This window comes from Phascolarctos cinereus, unplaced genomic scaffold (genome assembly GCF_003287225.1).
Source record: "Phascolarctos cinereus isolate Bilbo 61053 unplaced genomic scaffold, phaCin_HiC Scaffold_2;HRSCAF=192, whole genome shotgun sequence".
NCBI classification, from domain to species: domain Eukaryota; kingdom Metazoa; phylum Chordata; class Mammalia; order Diprotodontia; family Phascolarctidae; genus Phascolarctos; species Phascolarctos cinereus.
In genome coordinates, this window is record NW_027555625.1 from 145,567,906 (window position 1) to 145,590,972 (window position 23,067).

General features: G+C 39.7%; 1 protein-coding gene across 1 annotated transcript in view; it reads left to right on the forward strand.

Moving 5' to 3' along the window:
• Window positions 1–23,067, forward strand: part of LOC110207448 (serine/threonine-protein kinase 35-like) — a 65,868-nt gene that overhangs the window by 12,896 nt on the left and 29,905 nt on the right. The window contains exons 2-3 of the mRNA XM_020985125.2: window positions 8,280–8,895; window positions 22,158–22,374. Coding sequence (XP_020840784.1) covers window positions 8,350–8,895; window positions 22,158–22,374 — 763 coding nt within the window. The 5' untranslated portion in view covers window positions 8,280–8,349. The remainder of the gene's footprint in view (window positions 1–8,279; window positions 8,896–22,157; window positions 22,375–23,067) is intronic.

Consider the following 23,067-nt stretch of genomic DNA (forward strand, 5'->3'; position numbering starts at 1 on the left):
GAACTCAATATTGACAAACCTAACATCTTGGCTCGACAGCTAGACTTCACAAGGAGCACTTTAGATATCATTCAGATAAAAATCTTTCAACTTCGTCTGTGTAGAATATACAAGCAGTCAGTATCATGTTTCTTCATATTCTGCATCTAATAACAACTACTACTACTACTACTACTACTACTACTACTACTACTACTACTACTACTACTACTACTACTACTACTACTAATACTAATGTTATTTTGCTTATGTGGAGGAAACCCAATGATGCTCATACTGAGAACATTTTTCTTGTTTGTTTATTTTTAGTTTTCAGCATTCACTTCCACAAGATTTTGAGTTCCAAATTTTCTCCCATCTCTCCACTCCCTACTGGGAACATTTTTAGGTTTATCATTCTCAGGCAAATTTTAGTATCTTGCTCAGATCCAACAGATATCTCTTTGGGAAGATATTTTAGAGATTCTAACCACCGATGCTTCACTGGTAATTTTGTGACCTCATTTGGAGAGTACTTTGTCTATACCTATACCCAATAAAGGCTATCCTTTCTGCCTTCCTAATTTTCCAATCTGAAGATAGTGAAAAAGTATGCTAGTTTAAGTGGATAATCAAGTTGCTATGTTTAATGTTTAAGAAAAAGAAAACAAGAAGAACTGGTCCATGTCTATTGGCAGAGAATGCCTTAAGATCTAGGAAAAAAAAACTCTTAGTGGATTGCAGAATGTGGACGTATGTGGTTAATTTATTGGGTAGGGGAAGGACACCCTCAAATAGGAAGACTATAATCTAGTAAGAACTTCTCGGCATACCTCTTAAGTTTTTCTTTTTCCCAATATTTCTATTTCTCCTACTCCATCTTCCCCTCTGCCTTCAGGCATTCAAAGTTCTTACTTAGCTAGAGGGGGAAAAAAAATCACATCTTTGTTGGTGTTTACTTTTCTGGTAACCATCCTATTTCCCTTCCTCCTCAAAATTCTAGAACAAATGTTAGATATCTCTTCATTCCTCCATACCTGTTTTCTCCTCAAGTGCCTGAAATCTGGTTTTATATCTTAATAACTCCAGTGAAATTTTTCTCATCTGAACCCTTATCACCTCATGCCTAGATTGTTATAGCAGTCTGAACTGATTTCCCTGCTTCCAGGCTCCTTTCTTATCTATTTTGTACATTGCTGCCAGAATAATCTTTCTGTTAAAAACAAAACACTTCCATCAAGGCTTTCCAATGAGTTCCTGTTGTGTATAGGATAAAGTACAGACTCTGCCTCATGTCCAAAGCCCTCTATAGTCTTATGCCACCTTCTTCTTAGCTTGCATCCCCCAGTTCTTCTGTTTCAGGCAGCTGTTTTCACATTCTGTCCCTGAACATAATGTTTCTGAGTTTTAGGTAATGCTGTTTTCCCAGCTTGGAATGTGTACCTGCTATAGTTCCTCCCCTCCCCCCACCCCCATCTAGACATTACCCATCTGTCCTTCAAGGCCCAGCTTAAGTTGTATATCTTTCCTTGAATCCCTTTTTCAGTTGTTCATAGACACACTGGTTCCTCATTTCTCTGAGCTCCTATGACACTTAATTGATGTGTTGAATTGTCAGATCTCCCCCCAGCACTCTTATGGCTGAGAATGCTCTTTGGCACTATTGCCTTCGTGAATCTTTTGGATTCCCAGTATGAAAAAAGAACTTTTAGAGGTATTCTTACATAAGTGCTACACAGATCTTAATGAAGTCCAAGAGGAAGCCATACTCGGGACTTGGGAAGGGACAGGATTGTAAAATGGAAAGAGAACTGGACTTGGTGTTAGGAGAGCTGAGTTCAAGTCCTGGATCAGGCACTTAAATCTCTCTAAATCTCACTTTCCACATCTGTAAAATAGGGATAATAATATTTGTACTTTTCACCCCACATAGTGTTTCATAGGTTTGGAAGAGAGCTTAAGAAAACTACTCACAGGATTTAAGGTTGAAAAGAACTTTAAAGATTATTGAGTCCAATCCTATCATTTTACAGAGGCAGTTAAGTGGCAGTGGATGGAGCACTGGGTTTGAAATCAGGAAGACTCATTCTTCCTGGCTACAGTATAAAATATGAATTAGGAGAATGGGAGAGAGAAGGCTGGAGCCATAATGTGGAACAGCATGAATGGCAGGCCAAGAAGTGTGAACTTTATTTAGTAGACCTTGGGGAAGCCACGGAAAGTTTTTGAGCAAGAGAATTGATATGGCTGAAACTCTACTTTAAAAAGTATCTAAAAGTATCTAAATAATTATATTGCAAGGTATAATATGATATGGCCTCAGACACTTACTAGCTGAGTGAGCCTAGGCAAGTCGCTTAACCCTGTTTGCCTCAGTTCTCTCATCTGTACAATGAGCTGGAGAAGGAAATGGCAAACCACTCCAGTATCTTTGCCAAGAAACCCCTAATGGGTCACAAAGAGTCAGACACAATTGAAATGACTGAACAACAATAAATCATTTTACTGGTTAGGAATCTGAGGCCCAGAGAGATGAAATGATTTGCCAGTCCTCTCATTTTGCAGGTGAGGAAATGGAAGCCTAGAGAGAGATTAAGTGATCTGCCCAGTTGCACGGAGTCAAGTAGTAAATAGAGCTGAGATTCAAACTGAGGTTTTCTGACTTCAAATCCAACCTTCTTTCCATGTCCACATCATTTGCATAATATGCCTTGTCTTCCTAAGATTATAGGCTCTTTGATCTCAGCATTTATTGAGTGCCTATTATGTTCCAGATACTTTAGGGACTGTGGAGTACTCCAAATGCTGAGTGAGACACAGCCTTTGCTTTTGAGAATTTAATAATCGAGGAAAGTATCTAAATAATTATATTGCAAGGTGTAATGAGATATGGCATTAGAGAAATATCAGTGAAATGATTTAGTGGCTCAGAGAAGGGGGAGATAATATCTGTGTGTATGGAGGAAGGCTTCCTGAAGGAGATGACATTTGAACTGGATGGTGTTGGATAGGTAGGAATCTGATAGAGATGGGAGAGGAGGTAGGGAAGCAGTCTAGGCAGAGTAAAAGGTACAGGAAGGAACAGGTTGTGTTCAGAAACACTCGAGTGCTTCTTCCTGGCTCCAGTATAAAATATGAATTAGGAGAATGGGAGAGAGAAGGCTGGAGCCATAATGTGGAACAGCATGAATGGCAGGCCAAGAAGTGTGAACTTTATTTAGTAGACCTTGGGGAAGCCACGAAAGTTTTTGAGCAAGAGAATTGATATGGCTGGAACTCTGCTTTGAGCAGATTAACTTGATATGTTTTGCATGATTGCACATATCTGTATCAATTTATATCCATTTATCAGTCTATATCAAATTGTTTACCATCTCAGGGAGGGGGAAGGGAGGGAGGGAGAGAATTTGGAACTCAAAATTTAAAAAATGAATGTTAAAAATTATTTTTATATGCAATTGGAAAAATAAAATATTATTTTAAAAAATTAGCTTGGCACTATATGGATTGCAGAGGAATCTGGCTACTGTAATATTCCAGGCAAGAGAATGAGAGCTTAAACTAAGTGGGGAGTAGTAGGAATGTAAAGAACAGGATGGATTTAGACATGATAGAATCAATATTACCTAACATGGATTAGATGTGTGGAGGAGTCAAAAGTGATTATAAGATTTTTGAGTCAGGGTGAAATGATGGTGCCATTAACAAACATAGAAAAGTCAGGAGTGGGATGTTTTCAACAGGCTGGGAGATTAGTGGGAAATCTAGTAATAATAATAGCATTTTATGTAGCTCTTTAAGGTTTGCAAAGCATTTTACATATATCATTTGATCCTCACAACAGCCCTGGCAGGTAGATGCTATTAATATCCTCTTTTTACAGATGAAGAAGGCTGAGAAAGGTTGATGATTTGCCCAAGGTTACAGAGCTAATGTCTGAGGCAGGATTCAAACTTAGATTTTCCTCCAGCTCTGTCTGCTATGCCACTTAAGTTGTCTCTAGGTGGAGATGTCTAGTAGGCAATTAAAATGGAGGATTGGAACTTGGGAGAGAGGTTGGGACTGGAGGTTTGGGAATCATCTGCATATAGATGAAAGTTGAAGCTGCAGTAGCGGATGAGATAGCCAAGCAGGACGAATGAAGGAGGCCTGAAGCTGAACCTTTCTTACACAATTGCTTTATTCCCTGTAGTACTCAACACTGTGCTGGGCATTAATGGATGCTTAAGAAGTACTTGAATGAGAAAGAGCCACTGAGATAGGCTTCAAGTCTTCTCTTATATGCCAGCCAGTATTGTTACGTTGATTAATTAGAGGAATCACTCTTACATCTTGATGTGTTCAAGACATAGCCTATAAATAGGTTATCTGGAAAGCCTGCAGTTCATATGCTTCTTAATTAGATGCCACATTCCCTCTTGCCTTCTCCTTTGGGGAACCTATTGGGGAAGCAGTCAGTGACCAGAAGCCTCTTTTCTCAGCTTGCTTAAATATTGGTTTTTGTATTGTGTCATTTTGTCATCAAGGATCTTTCTAGTGACTTTTAAATAAATACAGCGCTTGGAGAATATATATTCATTAATAAAGACCTTATTCAACAAACCAATGGCACAGTGGATAGAGTGGCAGCTCTGGAGTCAGGAAGACTCATCTTCCCAAGTTCAGATCCAGTCTTAGACTCTTACTAGCTGTGTGACCCGGGGCAAGTGACTTAATTCTGTTTGCCTCAGTTTCCTCTTCTGTGAAATGAGTTGGAGAAGGAAATGGCAAGCCATTCCAGTATCTTTGCCCAGAAAACCCCAAGTGAGGTCACAAAGAGTCGGACATGACTAAAATGACTTAACAACAGGAACAGGCTACAGGCAAGATTATACTATAGGGAAAAGGAGACAGGGATGTCAAGTAACATACAATATTGTTGCTGGATTTTAAGCCTTTATGAGCCGCCCAATTGAGAGCATGCTCCTAGGCCTTCAGTTTCAGAGTCAGACTTAGAGATCATCAAGGCCAATTCCCTTATTTTACAGATAAGGAAGCAGACCCAGAGAGGATAAGTGACTTGTTTGTCGGAGTCAATGGTTAGTGACATTTAGTTGTTCTTTCTTCTACCTCTCTGCTGTTATTAAAATGCTAGGGAGACTAGCATAGTGTAGATCACAGTGAACACAGAATTTGAAAAGGAGATTGTGATACAGACAGTCCTGCAGTAATACTTGTTCTTAAAACCTGAATTTGTTCCAACTTGATTGACATATTTGAGCACAACCGGAATTTTGAGTTTGCTTATGAGTGATTTTGTCATTCAGAGACAATAAGATGATAATGAGCCATACCTATCCATTTCTGGGGTTGCAATTTTTCATCTGAATTCAGATGATTCTCCTTCCGTTTTGCAATAACTCACAGGCTACAACACACCCTTCCATAAGCAAACTTCTGGTCTTTTTCAAGGTAAAGTGTATATTTTCTGATGCATTAGGAGCTATGGGCATAGGAATGCTCTACTCCTCTCCCCTCACCTTGTGCCTTGGCTGAAGCTGTCCTCTCACCCATAGCAGTTAACTTTATTGTAGTATTTATGTATTTCTTAAGCATTTAACCTATATAAAACTGTGCCACTGTTTTTATTAGGTTCTTATTTTTTTGTCTCACTAATGAAGTTTTATAGTTTTGTGCTCCTAACCCCATTTGCCCCAATAGAAACCTAATAATTTTTATTACATGATTTTGCACATTGGGGTAATTTTTAAGAATGTATAAGTCACTGTACAGCAGAACTGGTTGTACTTAGGGATTTTTTTGAGTAATAATAACAATAATAGCTAGTATTTATGTCGTGCTTTAAGGTTTGCAAAGCCCATTACAGATGTTATCTTATTTGATCCCCACAACAGCCCTGGGAGGTAAGAGCTATTATCATCCCCATTTTACAGATGAGGAAACCAAGGCTGAGAGAGGTTAAGTGACTTGCCCAAGGTCAGTCAATTGGCCAATAAACATTTATTAAGCCAGGTTAAAGAGGACTTTATAAGCCAAAAAAAGGATTTATATTTGATGTTAGAGTTAGTATACAGATTTTAGTGAGTCAAGGAGTATTTATTAAGTATTGATGATGTGCCAGGCATTGTATTAAGTGCTGGGGAATATGAAGAAAGTAAATAACATGGCTGTCGCCTTCAAGGATCTCATGTTCTAATCACATTCTAACACACAAGCAATCATGTATGTACAAGATAAATCTTGTAGAAGGCATTAGTGATGCCTGGCATCAGAACTTATCTAGTCCAACTTGTACCTGAATAGAAATTCACCGAGCACTACTGAGAAGTTGTGATGCGATCTGCTTGAAGGCTTATAGTGATGCTGAACCACCCATCTCCTAAGGTAGCCTGTTCCATTTTTAGATAGTTCTATTTGTCAGGACCCAAAAAGCCCCTAGCAAAGAGTGAGCTCTGAGCTGAGTAGTAAAAAAATCCATGAGGCAGAGGTGACAAGGGAAAGCATTTCAAGTATGGGGGACAGCTAGCAAACAGGGATGGGGATGAGAGATGGAATGTCATCATGTATGAGGAAGAACAAAAAGACCAATGTTGCTGGATCACTGAATATGTAGAAGGAGTAAAATGTAAGAAGACTGGAAAAGAAAGAAGGGGCCAGGTTGGGAAGCACTTTGAAACTAAGCAGGGATTTTATATTTTGATCCTAGAGGTAAAAGGGAGCCACTGGGGTTTATTGAGTAAGAGAGTAACATGGTCAGACCTATGCTGAATTGAGTAAGAGAATGACATGCTCAGGCCCGTGCTGAATGGACACCCATGCAGCCTATCATGCGTCTAGAAGTGTCAGACTTACAGCCTATAAAACTCTGGAGTGCACAGGGACGAAATTAAAGTGTAATTGGGAAATGTGTAATAAAATAAGTAAAAATACAATAAAACATATAATATCAATTTGTGTTTTTCTAAGGCAGTATGTGGCCTGCGGGGATGTGTTTCTATTTGAATTTGAAACCACTGGTTTAGGAAATGAATCTAAATAATAGAGGGATAAGCAGGGGCACTGGAACCTTTGGAGAATGGGGTCAGATTGAGAACTGAGATGGGCATAAGAAGAAGTAGAAAGAGGCAATAACATGAAGATATGCAAAGAGGTGGGAGATATGGAGACATTGAGGAAGGCATGTCGTAGAAAATAGAATGTGCCTTCTCTAGAACTGTGGATCCCAAACAACGTAGCTTTGACTTAAGATGCTTCATTCACCACAGTGCTGTTATTATTTATCATTAATATATCTTGGTGCAGACACAACCCCCTGGAATTAAATTAATAAATGTGAGATAGGAAAACTTTATCTTCTTGACTCTTGAGTCTATTATAAACTCAGTGACTAGGGAATTATTTTAAAATTATGTTTAACCCTTAGATTGAATATTAGTTATTAGTTTGGTTTGATATTTTAACATTTAGAACTTGCATTTTGTTATTAACTACATTTAGACATTACTTAATATTAGTACCTCCATAAGTGCTTCAAAAATCACAACATATCTCCTTTGATGTGTTATACCTTCAGGAATGATGGGATAAGTATTCGTGTATTATAGCTGAGGAGGGAAAAATATTATGGAATGGAAAACCTTTTTTGGTCAAAGTTTTTTTGTGCTGAGATGACTTTTCTCTTGTTTTATTTGTTTCTTAATTTCTCTTTGTTCCATTCTCCAAAGGAGTGAACATTTCTTATGTAAACATACCCTTAGAGAGGAGTGAAAGATGAGCTTTTTTTCCTAGGGATCTACATCCATTGTCCCAATTGCCAGACTAGTGGATGTGGGTATGACTATCTGCTCTTCTTTGGAACCAGAAGTAGGAACCTGGCATTGTTGTTCTACCACAGATAAGGAGGGACGTGTTGAGATCCCTCAAATAGGGTTTAAAAGGAGAAGCATCTATGGCCAGTGTAAACTTGACCATATTTCAATTCAGTTCAATGCCCTTAATTTCTTATTCATGTTTATTTTTTTAATCCTATTGTGGCTCTGTTGAATTGAGGGAAGAAGGGTTTTCATCTACATGTAGAACAAGAGACCTTTGGGGAATCTGAGTAGCCTAGATACTAGGGAGGGAATGATGGTAGCCAAGAATTCGATGGGGACGGCTGCTGCCCATGCAGATCAGGGCTATGGGCTTATTAGAGAGTAAGCAAAACTGCAGAGAATGACCTGGGGTTCAGTTGTCTGCCTGGGGTATTTACATTATTCATTTATTAAACAACTTTATATGTCTTTTCTTCTTTATTGCAGGGTTATTTAAAAATTAGGTATACTTTTCAGAGATTTCTGTTGCTTCTCCCCTGGAGCCTAGAAGTGAGCCATGACTACAGACGCCAAGTATACCATCCTGCAGGAAGTGGGCCGTGGCAGCTATGGGGTAGTGTATGAAGCAGTTGTCAATCAGACTGGAAAAAAGGTTGCAGTGAAACGAATGCATTGTAACGGACCTGAAAATGTGGAATTGGCTCTGCAAGAGTTCTGGGCTCTTCAGAGCATTCAAAGCCAACATGAAAATGTGATCTGGTTGAAAGAGTGTATCTTGCAAAGTGGCCAGGTTTTCCAGCCAATGAGCCACCACTCCAATAAGTCAGATGATCAGTTGCTGCTCATAGAGACCTGTCTCAAAGGGCGTAGATGTATGGATCCCAAGTCAGCCTGTTACCTGTGGTTTGTGATGGAGTTTTGTGACAGCGGCAACATGAATGAGTTCTTGCTGTCCCGAAGTCCAGATGCCCAGCTGAACAAGAGTTTCATGCAGCAAATGAGCCAGGCAGTGGCTTTCCTGCATAGAAATCAGATTGTGCACAGAGACCTGAAGCCAGATAACATTCTGATCTCAAATAGCTCTGGAGGGCCTGTATTAAAGGTAAAAAATGAGGAACTCTTCATCTTCTCTTGGCCTGATAGGCAACATTATGAAATGCCTACTTCAGTTCAACAAGTGTTTACAACCCATATACCATGTATTTTGCACTGTATTGAGTGTTGAGGAAGGTATAGAAGAAATACTAAATCTAATACCTGTCCTCAAGGAGCTTACTATCTAGTTGGGGAGATAAAGCCATTAAATTTAGGACACAAGTAAGAATGTAAGATAGCATGTACAAAAAAGAGTTACACAAACAATATAAGTATTATAGGGGTTCAGAGAAGGGGCATCATTGAGGGATGGAGTGGTCGGGGAAGTTTTTGAGGAGGTGGCACAAGGAATACAAGTAAGAGTGAAGAAGGGCTAAGAAATAGATAAGGAGAGAGGATTAGATATAGCATTCAGATGGGAATGTATGAACAAAATCACCAAGGGGGTGATTGCCATGGCATGTTCAAGGGACAGTGAAAAGAACAGTGGGAGGTAAAGTTGAGTAGATAAGGTAGGGCCAGATTATAGACTATCTTGAAAGCCAATCTGCCAGGGCCTATCAGCCTTTCAGAATTGGTGTGGGAATGAAAGTAGAAAGAGATGACAGATATCCTTTGTGATCTGTAGTTTGAGGCAGTGTGATAAAGGGAGATTTGATAGGAATGGTCCCCTAATCCTTGGTCATTGGGCATGGGGGTAAATGAATGGCTGGAATGTATAGCACTCTCTGTAACCTCAACCACTGTTCAAGGCCAGCATATGAGCTAGTGGCTTGTGCCCAAACATTGATCTCCCTATCATCTCTCATTTCACCATCACACTTTATTCATTTGTACCTCAAGGTTTGCCTTTAAAAATATAACTAATTTAGGAAGGCAGATTATACGTCAAGTAGTTATCTTCACTCCCCCATACTTTGCCAAACTGCAATCCTCGATTACTTCCACTGTCCCCCTTCTCTGGTTTTACTCATGTGCTGCTGAATGTTGCTGTAGGAAGTCATCCAACTGTGTTGCCTGGATCTGCTACAAATTTATGTTATTGAAATTCAGCTGGGCTTTCACTATAGCAAGAACATTCTTTTACTCCTCTTTAATGATTCCCAACCATATTCCCCACACTGACAATTCCAGACCTCTCTTCTCCTCAAGTCTTCCACAACACTCCCTCATCCTATCCCCTCAGCACAAGAGTCTGCCTCAGATTTTACTAAGAAAATACAGTTTGATTGTGTGAGTCCTCTCCCTTCCTCTGTTCTACATCCCCGAAGCCCTTGACCTCATTCCCTGTTCTCTTTTCTTTTTACTTAGAAACTAGTTTCTGATGAAGAGGTGATTCTTCTTGTCAAGGCTACTTGGACCCTTGATCCCATTTTTCCCATCCCCTAAAACAGATTGTTCCGATAATCATCTCTTCTCTCTCACTCTAACCTTCAGTTTCTCCCTATTTACTTGGCTGATTCCTTGCTGCCTGAAGACATGCTCATGTCTACCCCATTCTTAAAGAACCCTTGCTTGACTGTACCATCCCTCCAAACTATTGTTTCATGTCTGTCCTCTCTTTCATAGCCAAACTTGTAGGAAGTTTTTTGCTTCCACTTCTTTCTCTTTCATTTTTTAGTCCCTTGAAATCAGTCTTCTGACCTTGTCACTCAATTGAAACTACTCTGCAAAGTTACCAGTAATATTTTACCAGACCAGGCCTTTTCTCAGTCCTCATGCTTCTTGGCCTCTTTGTAGCATTTGGCGTTTGACTACCCATTCCTCCTGGATACCCTCTTCTCTTGGGGTTTTTGTGATTCTGCTCTCTCTTGGTTTTCCTTCTTTCTGTTGGACTTCTCCTAAGTCTCCTTTGCTGGATCTTCATCCAAATATACCTTAACTATGAGTGTATGCATGCTCCTTACCATATGTCTGTCTGTCTGTCTATCTGTCTATGTGTATATGTGTATATATGTAGATATATATGTGTGTGTGTGTGTGTGTGTGTGTGTATATATATATATATATTCTCTCTCTCTCTCTCTCTCTCTCTCTCTCTCTCTCTCTCTCTCTCTCTCTCTCTTTCTCTTCCTTCCTCCATCAACTCTCATTCTTTCAAATGTTGTCTTCTCACAGATGACTCTCAGCTCTATGTGTCCAGCCTCTATTTTTCTTCTGAACTCTAACTTAACTGGCTTTTGGACATTTTGAATTGAACATGTCACAAATCTCTCAAACTTAACATGTCCAAAACCAGAACTCGTCATCTTTCCCTCCAAACCCACCTTTCTTCCAGACTTTTCTGTCTTATCAAGGAAGTGTCATCCTTCCAGTTACCACATTAACAAGATGAATATCATCTCTAATTCTTCACTCTCCCTCACTCCATCCGTTGCCAAGCCTCGTTTATTCTACCTCCACATCTCTCAGATATGTTGCCTTCTCTCCATTTACATGGCCGCCACCTTGGTTTGGGCCCTCGTCATCTTTTACTTGGTCTGTCACAGTAGCCTACTAATTTATGTCTTTGTTTCAAGTCTCTCTCCTCTCATCCATCTTCCCCATAGCTATCAAAGTGATATTTCTAAAGTGCAGGTATGATCATGTCCCCCTCCTGCTCGATAATCAGTCAACCAACCAACAAGAATTTATGCACCAGACACTATCTATGCTCATAATAAGTCCTAGTGATTTTCTGTTACCTCTAAGATCAAATTCAAACTTCTGTTTTTGTCTTGTAAGGCCTTTACAACCTGGTTCCAACCAACCTTTCAAGCCTTCTTATTACATCCCTATCCTCATATTCTTTGGTCTTGTTGTTTCTCAAATACAATATTCCATTTCTTATCTTGATGTCTTTGCCCAAGCTGCCTTCTATGCTTGTAAGGTCCTCTCTCCTCTTCTTTTTGAATTCCTACATTCCTTCAAAGCTCAGGCCAGATGCCATCTTCTCTAAGAGATCTGTCTAGATGTGTCCCAGGTAGAGTCCTCCCTTCCCTTTATCTTGTATTTATGTTGTGTATGCTTACTTGTGTACGTCACCCTTGATAGAAATGAGGCAGAGAGTGTTTCAATTTTGTCTTGTTAACTCCAGTGCTTACCGTAGTACCAGGCACATAGTAGAACTTTAATAAATGCTTGTTGCTTGATTAGCTCTTTGTAGTAATATTTGAGATTAAACACTCACCAGTTTATAAGATCACAGATTTAGAGCTTGCGAGGCTCTTAGAAGCCATCTAATTCCACCCCTTCATTTTACAGGTGAGGATGCTGAAACCTAGAAAGTTGGAACTATCTCCTTTCAAGGTCACACAAGTAGTAAGTGAAGGAGCCAGGATTTGAAGCCAGATCTTCTGTTATTGAATCCAGCATGCTTTTCATAACACCAAACTATTGACCCACCCCTGCCTTCTCAAAGGGTGCTTTTCTCTTGGCATCTGTGACATTGCTTTATTCTGGTTCTCTTCCTACTTCTCTGACTGATCCTTCTAGATCTCCTTTGTTTGTTGTTCCTCTTCCTGTCACACCCAAATGTGGTCATTCCTCATGGCTCTTTTTGCCCATCATTTTTTCTTTAGCTAAACTCTTTTCCTTGGAAATGGGCATAATAATAGCATGTACCTCACAGAATTGTTGTGAGGATCAAACGAGATAATATGCAAAGCACTTTGCAAATGTTGAAATGCTCTATAAATGTTAGCTATTACTATTTGAGATGTGAAAAAGAGGGAAGAATAAAAAATGATTATGAAGTTTGAAATGAGGAGAATCACAAAACCATAGGCTATTATATCTAGAAGGGATCTGGTGGTTGCATATCCTAAATGTGGTCATGTGGCCTCTGCTTGAAGACCTCTCATGAGGAGGGAGAAACCAACCACTTTCCAAGGAAGTCCATTCCACTTTTGGGCAGCTCTGATTGTTAAGATGTTTTCCCTTATATTAAGCCTAAATTTATCTCTTTGCAACTTTTATCTATTTCTTTGTTTCTGCCCACTAGGGCCAAACAAAACACATAAATGATGACTCCACGAATACTTTTATCAGCCATCGTGTCAGCCCTGAGTTTTTTCTTCTGTAGTCTGGTTTCTTCAAAGAATCTTCATAGGATGTGGACTTGATTCCCTTCTCAACCTTGTTAATTGTCTTCTGAACACTCTCTAGCTTATCAGTATCCTTCCCTAACTATGGTGCCCAGAACTGAACATACCACTCCAGATATAACTGTTACTTCTTATTTCTGGAGGTTAGGCCTCTTTTAATGAAGTCCAAGATCATATTATCTTTTTTGAGCTGCCACATCACACTGTTGACTCATACTTAGTTTGCAGTCCAATAAACCTCCCAGATAAATTGCTATCTAATCATGTCTCCTCCATTTTATACTTATGAAATTGATTTATTTGAACTCAAAGGTAAGGCTTTATATTTATGCCTACTGAATTTTATCTTATTAGATTTGGCTCAGTGTTCTAGCCTGTCAAAATCTTTTTGGATCTGGACTGTCTCATCCAATATGTTAACTATCTCTCCCAGCTTTGTGTCATTGGTCAATTTAATAAGCATGCCATCTATGCTTTTCTCCAAGTCATCAAAAAAATGTAAGATAGTACAGGGCCAAGTATAGATTTTTGGGGCATTCCATTGGAGACCTTTTGCCAAGTTGACACCAAAGAATTAATGACAACTTTTTGGATCTGGACATTGAGCCAGTATGTAATCCAGCTAGTTACAGCATCACCCATCCATACCACATATCTCTATCTCTTATACAAAATGGTGTGAAATACTTGATCATATGCTTTCCTAAAGTCTAGGTAAACTGTTGATGACATTTCCCGTTTAGTAATCCTGTCAAAAAGGAATGATTATAGGATCATAGATCTAGAGCTGGGAGGAAATCAGAAGCCATTTAGTACCATCTTCTCATTTTACAGATGACAGAACTGAGGCCCAGAAAGCTTAAGTGACTTGCTCAACTGTCAGAGGTGGGATTTCAACCCAGGTCTCCTGACTCCTGAGCAAGTGCTCTTTCCATTGTACTGTGTTGCTCTTTGAATGATGGTGCCATTGCTAGTAGTCCCTGGCATAGAGGTGATAGCTGAAATCATGAGAATAAATGAGCTTTTAAAAAAATTTTTTATTTTAATTTTTAAAATTTTTTTATAAATGAGCTTTCTAAAACAGAGTATTAAAAGAGAGATCTGAGGTCTGAAGAGTATCCACAGTTAGGGCCAGGTAGGGAAGGAGAAGGGAACAAGCATTTACTATGTGACAGACACTGTGTCACGTGCCTTACAAATATCACGTTTGAGGAGAAAGAAGAGAGCCAGAATAGTGTAATACTAAAGAAGCCAAGGATGGTGAGAGTTTCAAGGAAAGGAGTTGGTTATTAGGGGAAAATGTCTAAGACATGGCGTATGGAACCTGAGAAAAGGACTTGAAATTTCTCAAGGGAAGTTAATGGTGATTGGAGGTAGCGTGGTGCAGTAAAAAGAGTACTGACTGGGAGGTAGAGGATCTGGGTTGAAATGCTCTAAGACTGGACTAGTTCAGAGATGCCAAAACACACGGTCTATGGGCTACATGTATCACATAATCCTCCAAAGGATTGTTCAAAGCAGACTAAAATGTAAGTGGGAAATATTTAACAGAAAAAAAAATACAATAAAAACATAGATCATATCAGATGTTAAAATCAAGTTAATATGCAGCCCGAAGAGATTAGTGATCTCCATTTCTCTTTGAGTTTGATGCCACTGGACAAGGTGACCTCTGAGGGTCCTTCCAGCTCTACATCTATGATTCTAAGAAGAGAGTAGTATCAGTGGGTGCAGTAGCCAAATTTCAGAAGGTTCAGGGAGAAGGACAATGCAGAACTGGAGGCAGTAAGTACAGAATATTTGTTTTATGAAGTGTGGCAATACAGGAAATGGCAAATCACTCCAGTATCTTTGCCAAGAGAACTCTGTAGACAGTGTTGGCATGCTATGGTCCATGGGGTCACAGAGAGTTGGACATGACTGAACAACAAAATATAGGAAGTGGAGAAATAACATAGTACTGTAACCGGCTGGAGTTATAGGGTCAAGTTGAAGATTCTTCATTCAAAAGAGGTGAGGCTTTAGTGTGTTAAATGGCAGAGGGGAAGGACCCAATGGGTAGAAGACAGTAGATGTTGAGTGGGAGGGCATGATCACGGAGATCACTTCTCTTAAGAATAAGGAAGGGTTGGGATCAAGGGATAGAGAGAGATTTTTCTGAGAGAGGAAGTAGGAACATGAAGCAATTGGATTAGATGATTTGAGGTCCCTTCCAAAACTAAATTCCATGAACGAATGGGTCTTTTAATCCTTTTCAGACTGCAGTAAAAAAAAAATGAAGATGGGTAGCCAGAGGAGTTAGTCACTCTTGTAATTCTGCTTCATAAATTTTCATACCCCTGTTCTTAATGGTGGCTTTCTAGTTTCTTATTTCTTCTAATAAATTGTGAGATTCCTTAGGTTCGTGGACCATGTTTTATACAATTATATCCCATGTAATGCCTAGAACAATGTCTTTGACTTCTTGGATACTCCAGTAAATGTATGTAGAATGAATCAGTTCAGTATACAGCAAGTCCCTACTTATGTGCAAGGTACTATTCTAGACCTGGAGATACAGAGAAGAAAAAAAAAAACCTAATAGTCCCTGTTCTCTGGAAGTTGTTGGCATTTTACCTAGGGGTTGGGGTGGTGGTGGTATATGAATGAAGCTTTTGAACATTATTAAAAGTTCCTCAGCCCTTATCAATTTGCTGTTGTATGCTTTGTAGTTTACAATGCATTTCCCTCATATTAACTCTGTAAAGGAGTACATTGTTATCCTTTTCACTAACTGGAAATCAAGGTCCCTAGAATTGCAGCTTGTCTCTTGTCACATAGGTACTAAAAAATGAAGCTAGGACTTAAACCTAGGTTTTCTAGCCACACTTCTACTACATCAGGTTGCTTTTTCTAGAGTCAGTTACCTTTTTTTTCTACAAATATGAGGAAATTAGAGACCCAGAGAGGTTGTCTAGCTCATAAGAGCTATAATGTGAGCATCACTTGAATGTTGGCATACTGGTTCTATTCTATAATCTTATTGTAGGTGTTAGTGCTGTCAGTGAATATTCATCATGGCTCATCAGTGGCACTGGCTTCAGAAGCAGGATGTGGCATCTGTGGTGGTAATGAGTTTTGTAGTTGAATTTCTTTTTATGCCAGAATTAAGGTTGAATTGCTTTGTAGACCTTCGTTTTGAGACCATCCTTTGCCAAATCTCTAAAGGACACATTGCCCTCTAGCCACTGCACCACCTAGCTGCCCTTTAAGCAGCCAATAAGTGGTTGAATTTGGACTTGAACCAAGATTTTGTAATTCCAGGTCTATTTCACTTTTTCTGTTATACCATATTATTTCCCTGGTACCACTGGGATCATTTTTTATCCCTGACTTGTCCACATTCACACACACACACACACACACAACCACATATGGTGCACCATACACATTTATTGATGTATATTTTGTATTGTCTATAAACAGTGGTAAGAGTGCTGGGCCTAGAGTCAGGAAGACTCATCTTCCTGAGTTCAAATCTGGCCTCAGGCACTTAACTAGCTATGCGACCCTGGGCAAGTCATTTAACCCTGTTTGCCTCAGTTCTTCATCTGTAAAATGAACTGGAGGAAAAAAATGGCAAATCATTCTAGTATCTTTGTCAAGAAAACCCTAAATGGGATCATGAAGAATTGGGCACAACTGAAACAACTGAACAACAACAACAAGAAAACTGGTTTAGTTTGTCCTGTAACTCTTTTCAATAGCCAAAGAAATTGGTAGAATACCCCCTTGGTTTTGGGTTTGAGTATCAGAGTGATTTGGTACTTCCTTACTGTTTCTCCTATGGGCCTATCTCTTGCAAGGTTGCAACCCTCACTAATTCTCATCAGGTTTTTATCTCAAGTGATTGGATTAATGAGATTGTGCCTATGTGGTCTTTGTGTTAGTTTCTTCATAATTAGCTCTCAGTGGAAGTTGTTATAGTCATGATCATTCTCAGTAGGAAGAAATCTGGGTAGAGCTCTAGAAATTAAGCTTTTGAGAGCCACATGAAGCAAGAGATTTGAAGTGGAGCCTGACTCTAATTCCTACAGGAGAAGGTTGCAGTGACTGTGAACAATAACATAATAAAAGTTTTGTTTGGCAAGTTGGGAAAGCTTGGGTTGGGACTGGGGGTGTGAGGGGGGGTTGGATAGAAGGGAATGTCAATTAATTTAAAATTCTGATCAAATCAAATCAGCAAACACTGATTGAGTACCTACTATGTAAAAGGCACTTAGAATTGTTTTAGAGGAGTGGAATGCCATAGCACATCATGGGAAAGTTTGAAAGTGCTCTTGAGAGCAATTAAGCTTTGATCCAAAGGAAAGTCCTCCATATGCTTTCAATCCATCCTTCACACTGGTTTTCCTAAAAGATCAATTTCATAATGCACCCAAATGTTAGCCCTATAGTGGTTTCCTGTTACTCATTCGTTTATTCATTCACATTTGTTCATTCATGTGTTCTTTGCATTAAGGAGTCCTTACAGCCATTGAGACATATACTCAGTTGATTAATGGGTTCCTTCTTATGAGGTGTTTTCAAACAAAGGCGGGATGGAGTTGTAGAAGGGATTCTCATTTTGGTGTAGCTTGGACTGGTCTTTCCTTCTGACTGAGAATCTGTGATTGACTCAACAGACATTTAATGTTGACTTTGTGGTTGATGATCTATCTAGTCATTAGACTGAACGTTTGTATGAGAATGTTCTCAGATATGGCCACTTTATTCCTGTTGGTGAAGTGCAGGATAACACTGCTTTTACTGTGTTTTTTTAAGAACTGCTTAATTGGGAGATCAGTCAACATAATTTTGCATACCTGAAAGAGTTCCAGGTCAGAAAGAATAATGCCTTAGACCTCTTACAGTTTCACTATAAGGCTCCTAGAGGTGAAAGCAACTGAGGCCAAGTTTACTGGGTAGGCCCTTCTATTTCATGGGAGAAAGAGAAATTTATTGCAAGTGCTTTCCAAATATTACTAGTTTCTTCTGGAGCCAGAGTTCATTTTGCTTCTCCTCAGTGTACAGGAACTTATAGATAGATTTACATAATTTTTTTTTTCGGCCAGGCAGTTGGGGTTAAGTGACTTGCCAAGAGTCACACAGCTAGTAAGTAAGTGTCAAGTGTTTGGTCTGAGGCCAGATTTGAACTTCAGGGCCAGTGCTATATCCACTTTGCCACCTAGCTGCCCCATTTACCTAATTTTTTTTGAAAAGTCTTAATATAATTTTAGGTCAGATAAATTTTAGATCTGCCAAAGAGGACTGGATTTCAAATCCTAAGCTTTTCCATTTGCTCCCTGTATAACATTGTTATACAGTGGGTTGTTATGCATTAAAACCTCTTTGGATTTCACTTTCCTCATTTGTAAAATGAAAGGGTTAGGACCAGATAGTCTCTGAGCTCCCTTCTAGCTCTACATAAGTAACTCAATGATATTCCTGTATTCCTGGTGGATCTTGGGTTCTATCTTCATTGATCTTCCTTGGGGACAAAATGCGGGAGGACTGTTTCCTTCCCCTGCTCCACTGTATCCTGGATCCTGATATTTCCCTACTTTCTTCTTCTTGAGTAGTGACCTACTCACCTACTCTGCTAGCTGCAGTCTAGCCCAGTTCAAATGGAGGGAATCCCAAGTCTGTTTCCGCATCTATGAAACAAAGATTAAGGGTGTCACCATTCTTTTAGTTACCCAGGGACACAATCTTCAATTCTTCGTTCTCCCAAATCCCTCATGGTCAACCTGAGGCCAAGTCTTGTTGATTCTGTTACCACATTTCTTGCATCTGTTCTCTTTGCTCTACTTGCACAGCCACTACCTTTTGCTTGAAGTTTTGTGATAGCCTTTAAATTGATGTCCCTGCCTTGGTTTCTTTCATCTAACATAGACTCTAGCCTATCTTTTCAAGCTTGTTACTCAGTTTTTGTGCCATGCACTGTTCTGCTGCTGTGGATACAGTGACAAAAGGAAATAGCTCTTGCCCTCGGGGAGCTAACATTCTATCAGGGGAATTGACAGACTCACAGATAACTAAATGCAAAACATGTACAAAGCAAGTGGAAAATCAGAAGCTAAGGAAAGGGCACTTTTCTCCTTCAAACATTCTGCAGCTCATCAAATTGAACTTGTTATTCCTCATACACAGTCATCCCGCTCCTGTCTTTGTGCCTCTGCACAGGCAGGCAGTCCCCTTACCACCCCTCCTCCCATGTTCTCCTTTCTTCCCTCTGCTTCCTAGAATCCTTAACTTCTTCAGAGTTCAGTTCAAGCCACCTCCTACATGAGGCTCCTAATTTTACATTAACTTTGAACATATTTTGTGTTTAATTTTAATGTATTTTGTATTTACTTATCTCTGTGGTTGTTGTTTCCTGATAGAATATTAGCTTCCTGAAGGCAAGGGCCATTTCATTTTTGTCACTGTATCCACAGCACAAGGAACAAAAATTGAGGCCATTCACTAAGCTCCCCTTTTCCCCTTCCTCCTTATGTCTTTCAGATGTCTTTGCCCATTATGTCTGCCTTCATCCCTGTTTCACATGAAGAGGTGGTCTTTCTTGCCATGGCAAACCTCTCTATATTGTGTCCTGATCTGGTTCCATTCTATCCTCTCTAAGTAGATCACCCCTGAATTATCTCTACTCTCTTACTGATTTTCAGTGTCTTCCTGTCTGCTGCCTAGGTAAGCTGCCTGCCTGCGACCCACAAACATGCCCATGTCTCCCTCACCCTTAAAAAAAACTTGTCCTTTGATCTGACCACCCCTACTAGTTATCATCCTGAATTCCCCCGGCCCCCGACTTTCATGGCTTAACTCCTTGAGAAAGCCATCTACAATTGGTGTCTCTGCTTCCTCTCCATTCATGCTCTTCTAAGCTTCTGTAGTCTGGCTTCTGACCTCATCATTTCAATTGAAACTATTGCCTCCAAAGTTACTAATGATTTCTTAATTGTCAAATGTAATGATTTTATCTCTATACTCATGATTCTTGATTTCTCCAAAGCCTTTGACCCATTGATTGTTCTGTTCTGGATACTTTCTCCTGGCTTGGTTTTTGTAATGTCACTCTCCTGATTTTTCTCCTGCCTTGATTATTGTTTCTCAGTCTGCTTTGCTGAATCTTCATCCAAGTCATGCCCATTAACTTTGGGTGGCCTCCCAGAATCTGTCCTTGGCCTTCTCCTTTTTTGCCTTTATGTCAGTGGTTCTCAAACTTTTTGGTCTCAGTACCTTTTTATATTCTTAAAAATTATTGAAGACCTCCCTCCCCCAAGAGCCTTTGTTCACGTGGGTTATATCAATTGGTAATTACTATATTAGAAATTAAAATGTCTTAGGGTTATGATAAAAATAGTTTTGATCCCGTGGATCCACAGGGGTCCCTGGATCACACTTCAAGAACCTCTGCTATATACTAAATCACTTGGTCAGTTCCCATATATTTGATTTAATTGAATTGAAACAAATCTCCTTAATAAAAGGATTTGTTCTGTAAAAGTTGGACTCAGTCAAAAAGCTGCACCCAAGGACCAAGAAGGCCACATGTAGGAGGCCATAGGTTCCCTACCCCTGAATTAGAATCTCCATAGAGATGATCCTTAGATCTGTTTTTCCTGACCTCCAGTTTTATATCACTAACTACCTTTTGGACATCTAGAATTAGACATCTACAAAAAACAGAACTTGTTTCACTCTTGACCCTCTCCTCCCCCAGCTGCCATGTTACTGTTAAGGGCATCACTGTCCTCCCAGTCACCCAGGCTTTCAACCTAAGTATCATCCTCGATCTTTTTTTCACCTTATTTCATCTGCTCACTTCAGTATCCAAGCTGTTGCCAAGACTTGTCATTTCTCCCTTCACACCATCTCTCCTATACATCCCCTCGTCTCTCACACAACCACTACCCTTATTCAGGGCCTCATCTATTACGATATCTTCTGTGTCTCTCCACTTTGCATTTCATCTTCCACTCAGCAGCCACAATGATCTTCCTAAAACACAGATCTTACCACGTCATCCCACCTGCTCAATATGCTCCAGTGGTTCTCTGTTACCTCCAGGATCAAATACTCTTTTTGGCTTTTAAAACCCTTCACACCTTTCCAGTCTAAGGACATTTTATTCTTTTCTCCATTCTCTAAGTTCCAGTGACACTTGACCTTTTTAACTGTTCTTTGCATCCATCCTTAATAGGAAAAAAGGTTCTTTTATTGGTTGTGTTCTCAGGGGAGCTTTGGGGTTTCAGCACTATACCAATCAAGTGGGATATTGTGATGATTTGGCTGAGATTGATGGGGCTTAAGGCCCCTGTCTAACCTGCTCCTCGTTAGTGCTGAGCAGTCCATAGTACTGTTGCTATTCAAAAGCAAGTTTAAAAGATGTTCTTGAAGAACAGTAACATTCTTCCCATAACTTCAAGAAATAGGTGATAAATTTATGCTGCTGATAAATTTCTACCTGTCAGCAGATAGGTGGAGCAGTAAGAGTGCCAGGCTTGAAGTCTAGAAGACTCCTCTTCTGAGTTCAATTCTGGCCTCAGACACTTTCTAGCTATGTGAGCCTGGACAAGTCACTTAACCCTATTTGCTTCAGTTTCCTTATCTGTAAAATGAACTAGAGAAAGGAGTGGCAAACCACTCCAGTATCTTTGCCAAGGACACCCCTAAAGGGGTCACAAAGAGTTGGACACAACTAAAAAAAAAAGACTAACAACAAATTTCTACATCAGAAACATTTCCACGTTTAATTATTAATAACAGCATCCACTTTGTCCTGGGGCTACATAATGAAGGAAGAAGGCAGTTTTAATCAAGTGTACAATTTTAATCAAAGAGAGAAGAGAGATGAGGGTATTGAGACAGCAAAATTCCCAAGTAGATCATAGGAGACACCACTTTTGTCCACACTCCTCTTTTCCTTAAGAATCTAGGCCAATTGTGGAAAAGGGGGCATAATGGAGAGAGGGGCATCTTTCTTGGACATCTGTCTGGTAAGATGTCATGATCAGTTACGTAATTCCCAATTAATTTGCTAGGAATCCAAGTCCAAGTCATTAAGGTCTTTACTATTCACTTGGTAGCCAAGAAGGTCTATCTCAATGGAACTGGACATTTTCATATTTGATCTAATTAGCTACCCTTACCCTTTGTTTTTTAGGTAACAGATTTTGGCCTGAGTAAAGTATGCCAAGGGAGAGTGAATATTAATCAGCACCGGTTTTCCTCTGCCTGTGGTTCAGATTTCTATATGGCTCCTGAAGTGTGGGAAGGCAGCTACACCGCCAAAGCAGACATCTTTGCCCTTGGGATAATTTTCTGGGCCATGATAGAGAGGATTACTTTCAGGGAAGCAGATTCTGAGAAGGAGTTGCTTGGTGAGTTGCCTTTCAGACATGACTCTGATACTGTTCTTTTAACATAGCCTAAAATTGCATTAGCTTTTTTGGACTGCTATATGTCACTGCTGACTCCTATTGATCTTGCAATCCACTAAAATCCCTCCTGAGGAAGCCTCTCTTGACAGCTTCAGTCTACAGTGATGGCTTCCTCTTTGAAATACACAATACTTATCACTATCTTTGTCATTCACTTGACACTCAAAATGGACAATTCTAGGCACTGTATCTTTTTTATGGGGCAGCTAGGTGGTGCGGTAGATAGAGCTCTGGGCCTGGAGCCAGGAAGATTGATCTTCCTGAGTTCAAATCTGGCCTCAGACACTTACTAGCAGTGTGACCCTGGGCAAGTCACTTAACCCTGTTTGCCTCAGTTCCTCTTCTGTAAAATGAGCTGGAGGAAAAAAATGGCAAATCATTCTAGTATCTGCCAAGAAAACCCCAAATAGGGTCACGAAGAGTAGGAAACAACTGAACAACAACAATCTTTTTATATTTTAATTTTTTTCAACGAGTAGATTGTAAACTCAGTGAGTATAAGGATTGTCCTGCCCTAGATTGTACTAGTCTGAATTTAATAACTTACCTTCCCCCAGTCTGTCTTGCATAAAACCCAAGAGTGGCCTACTATTTGCATTATTTTTCCGAGTGTATCTTTTTTTTTTTTTCAAA